The following is a 4,693-nucleotide window of genomic DNA, read 5'->3' as shown; positions in this document are numbered from 1 at the left end:
ATTACAAGAGACGGGGGTACTCCCGACGCACAAATACGTCGGTGAAAATGCAAAGTACGTCGGGAAAGGATATCCCGACGTACAAAACGACATCGGGAAGAACGTCGGGAGAAATGCGTCGCGAGAGGCTTTCCCGACGCCATACCAAATCAGCGTCGGGAAAGCCTTTCCCGACGCCGGGAGATGCATCGGCATGACGGCGTCGGGAAAACCTTATTCCCGACGCCGTCTATGCCGACGCATCTCCCGGCGTCGGGAAAACCTATTTTCCGACGTTTTTTTTCCCGACGTAATGAACGTCGGGAAATATTTTTTATATATTTTTTAAAATATTTTATTTTTACTCTTTTCCTTATAATATTTTGCTCAAACATTCACAATGATGTTCGGATTGCTCAAAAATATTTCGCGACGTTTTGGATTAAATTAAAATAAATTAATAAATATACAAACACAAATTAAAAAAATAGAATTAAAATTAATAATACGAATAAGTTGACTACAACAAAATATAGTTCTCAATATAGAAAAAACATAAACATAATGAAAAATCTCTCAACGAGGTGCGTATGCGCGTCATTCTACACCTTCGATCCTAAAAATGGTATAAAAATAACTAAGTTTAATACATAATCATATATTGCAAAAACTTAAGAATAATAGAGACATATACGACGTACCGTAGAGCTAGGGATCATGTGGTGGTCCCTGTTGTGCACGAGTTAGGTCTTCAATCATCTTTTTCATAGCTTCCACTTATGAAGCTAATGCTTGGTGATTTCTATCTTGTACTTCAATCCGTTCCAAAGCTTCATGAAGTTTAGCTTGTAATTCAATCTCTTTTTGTGTGGACTGCGAACAAGATGTCGACGAACTGCTTGCACTTGCCGTTCTGCGGGCCTTCGGCTTAGGTCCCCAACCAAGGCCTTTTGAGTAGCCTGGTCGTCTACCCAACACCTGATCGCATATCTCATCCTCAGAGAGTGGCTGACTACCCTTTGGGGTAGGCTGGGATTGGAGTTCCAGCATTTGATTCTGCAACAAATTTAAAAATTATGTTAGGTAACGCGCAAAAATATATAATAAAAGTGGATAATTAATAAGGGTATAACTTACATGCGCATCCTCGGCGGCTTGCGACACGAATGTCCCAGCTCGAACGTGTGTTTCCCGGAACAATTCCACACGATCGACCGGCTGCCCTCTTCTTTCAGGGAGCTCATACTGTCGTTGTAGAAACGACTTGGACCCGCTACTATGATTGTAAGGCTGCTTCTGTCTAGCAGCCTTGTTTGTCCGTGATTGCTCCTGCATTAAAACAATTATATTGTTTATTTCTTATACATATAAAAACTTGTTATCATAATTAATCATGACAAATACCTGGAATGCACGGCTGATATAATGGTCGCAGAGGAAGTGCCAATCCTCATCACGTCCAACCAATGCGTTTGGTGGGTTGGCACGAGCCTCCTCCGGGTCGCTGTACTTTTTGAAATGTCTATGACAGTCGGCCTGGAACTCTTTAAAGGTCGTGAGCATCTGATGCTCAACAAACCTGTTCATTGCTTGATCATTGAAATCAAGCACAAACAATCGCTGCACATTACAAACATAACACATTAGATTGGTTAAAGTTAGATATGTTTCAAATGAAATCATATATAAATGTGTAGTGCATTTAATTACCTGGAGGTCGCCCTTGACGACCTCAATGTATTCTCTCCCAACGTCCATCCACTTAAGACAGCGGACGGGAAATGTCTTTCGCACGCACACGCCTATCGCCTGGCTGAAGCAAACGACGTGTGGAGAAATAGGCTTCTCCGCTCCAGGGGCGATCGTCATCAGAATGCGCCCATTTATTGCAACGTGGCGCTCTAACTCTAAGAGTCAAGATTGCGCACGTCTTCTAGGAGTCGGAGTCGTTTGTTGAGAAGAAGACCCTGCTCAATAAATAGACAATAACATATAAAGTTAGAAACCCCTACATGAAATATTTGTAAGTTAAAAATGAAGAAAATTCTTAGACTCACCCGTATTGTCGCCCACAGATGACGACCTTCCCGCAATGTTATCTAAATCCTCCTCAAACTGGAGGAACATATCGTCCGTCTCCATAAAATTTGATCGTCGATATGACATAATGACTATGGACATATAGAAAACAAACATTCAATAACCTAATACGAACACATAGCTAGAATCAAAATATATAAACTAGATATAAATATGTGCATACGTGGTTTAATTTGTCACTATAATTCCTCATCGCTTGCATGTGACAAGTGTTCATCCACATCGTCGTCAGTGACATGACGCACAACCGGTCTTTCAACGATTGTGGGATCAACGTCATTTCTGCATAGAGTGTCATCCTCGATGTGGTCATCCACTTGGTGGCTTACAACAACTTGTACTATATTAATATGGTCATTCTGAACATCCTCCACTTCTGGCACGTCCCAAATACGCTTATTTTGGATGACTTGCACAACTTTCCAATTGTTACCATTTTTTGGATCATCTACATAAAAAACTTGATGTGCTTGAGTTGCAAGAATTACAGGTTCCTCCGCGTACCAAAAACGGGATGTGTTGAGAGATTTGTACTCTACTTCAATGTGTGTCGTTCTTTGACTTTTGTTTACGTCCGTGTCATACCACCGACACTTAAATAGCCATACATTTCTTCCCAACGGATATTGTACGTGCAACACTTCGTCCAGAACACCGTAGAAATTATTGTCTCCAGTTCCACTTGCATCGCTTTCACCAATGACCATTATTCCACTATTTTGAGTACTACGTCGAGAATCAAGTTCAATAGTGTGAAATCTTACACCACCTACGATGCATCCATTGTAACAACGAACGTCAAAGGATGGTCCCATCGCTAGTGAGAAGAAATCATCAGATAGGTTTGCAGACTGACACAGTTCTAACACCTGTGCTCAAAACCATTCAGGTAATGCTCGTTCATGTATTTTATACAAATCCATAGAATTTTGAGCATGTCGACGTTGGAGCCTCAAATGTTTCCTAATAGAGATGAGTTTAATTTCTGGAAGAACAATATATAACAAATATTTAAAAATTACAAAGATGATGAATATGCTTACTTGCGATACTCTGATATTTCGTCAGCATTATTCAGTATGTACCAATGGAAGAGTCGTTTCTCTTCCTCTGATATAGCACGAACACTTGATGCACCTAAGGGTCGTACTTTCTGCTTGAAAATTTCAAAGTCACCAATTACCTCGTTCTCTACAATGGTATCATCATTTCGCTCATCTCTTGTGAATCGAGTCTTTATACCACGTAGGTAACGTGAACAAAAGGTACTAGATTCATTCATGACATAGCCTTCTGCAATTGACCCCTCAGAACGTGCTTTGTTTCTAATATACTGCTTTAACGTTCGTAGACTCCTTTCAATAGGTTATGATAACTTGCAAATTAACTTGAATGATCATTGTTCTATTCGATCTAGAATTGACGAAGATTATTTAGTTAGGTGCTTGACAATTAGATGTTCAACTTGGCTAGCCCTAGAGCTTAATGCAATTGATACGAAATTGAGTTTGCATGTTTCTCATCGATTTAATTCGTATTGAGTAGTTTAATTAGGACATGTTGATGTGACTTTTCCAATTGATTTAGTTAGGTGTAAACAATTACTATAATTTGGTAATGAGAAACACATGATCCAATACATTGAGGAGGGAATTCAGCTTTAAACCAAGCTAGGCTCATTTTAATTTTGAATTTTACTCCTTAATTTCTGTTCTTTATTTGTTGCAATTTATTGTTCTCTGTTTCAAACCCCTCTTCATCAGTTACCTCCAGACTGCAAGCTATTCATTTGAAAAACTAATGCATTCCTTGTGTTTGACCAAGTCTTGTCATTAAGACTAGTGCTTGTGGTAGATTCAGTTTATCATTTAATTAAGATTTAGGCGACAAAACTTGCTCGATCAAGTTCTCTCTAAACAATTAATGACTTGATTCTCAGAGTGTTAGTGGTCATCACTACAAGAAATTCCAGATTTCTTGACACCGATTTAGACCGTCGGGAGAAAAAGGCATCAAGAGATACCATATCTCCCAACGCAATAAACGACACGTCGGGAGATCGGATTCTCTCGACGAATAATGTTAGACTTGAGAGTTCGCAATCCTAGATTGAAGAACAAACACACTGGACGATGATGAACGAACAAGCAAACCAGATTGAAGAACACAGAAATATGATTGAAAAACAAAGATGTAGGCTTGAAGAACAAAGAAGAACGTCGAAGATGCATGCCCGATAAATGGAAGAAATGAACAAAATGATTGAAGCAATGACACAAGCACAAAGAGGATCTTAAACTTAAGGTACGTATTTTTAAAATTTTTAATTGTTTGTGATTGAAGATAGATAAATTTATTTCAAATGATTGGTTAGATAAATTTATTTCAAATGATTGGCTATCCTACCGTTATGGTAGCCTAGAGTCAAACTTAGTTTTTGCATTCTGATTATTGGTTTTGACTATCTTGCAATTATGGTTGCCTTTAGTTAAACTTAGTTTTTGCATTCCGATGATTGGTTATGGCTATACTGCAGTTATTGTAACCTTTAGTTGAATTTACTTTTTTCATTTTTAGATGTTGGATTGTTATGGGTACTTTGTCATGGAGTGAG

General features: G+C 38.7%; 1 protein-coding gene across 2 annotated transcripts; it reads right to left on the bottom strand.

Annotated features, from left to right (window-relative positions):
• Window positions 1-686: 686 nt before the first annotated feature.
• On the bottom strand, window positions 687-1,799 carry LOC127150049 (uncharacterized). Of its 2 annotated transcripts, XM_051086783.1 has the most exons (4): window positions 1,690-1,799; window positions 1,384-1,599; window positions 1,117-1,308; window positions 687-1,035 (listed from the first exon to the last, which is right to left on the bottom strand). In XM_051086783.1, exons 1-4 carry the CDS (start codon window positions 1,735-1,737, stop codon window positions 757-759), a joined length of 735 nt encoding a protein of 244 aa, XP_050942740.1. In that variant the 5' UTR covers window positions 1,738-1,799; the 3' UTR covers window positions 687-756. The 2 variants fall into 2 exon arrangements, with proteins under 2 accessions (XP_050942740.1, XP_050942739.1); XM_051086782.1 differs by having other exon boundaries at window positions 1,384-1,730.
• Between the last annotated feature and the right edge of the window lie 2,894 nt (window positions 1,800-4,693).

The sequence above is a fragment of the Cucumis melo genome, chromosome 6 (assembly GCF_025177605.1).
Source record: "Cucumis melo cultivar AY chromosome 6, USDA_Cmelo_AY_1.0, whole genome shotgun sequence".
In the NCBI taxonomy this organism is placed as follows: domain Eukaryota; kingdom Viridiplantae; phylum Streptophyta; class Magnoliopsida; order Cucurbitales; family Cucurbitaceae; genus Cucumis; species Cucumis melo.
Note: the sequence above shows the minus strand (reverse complement) of the source record. Positions and strands in the feature narration are given on the sequence as shown.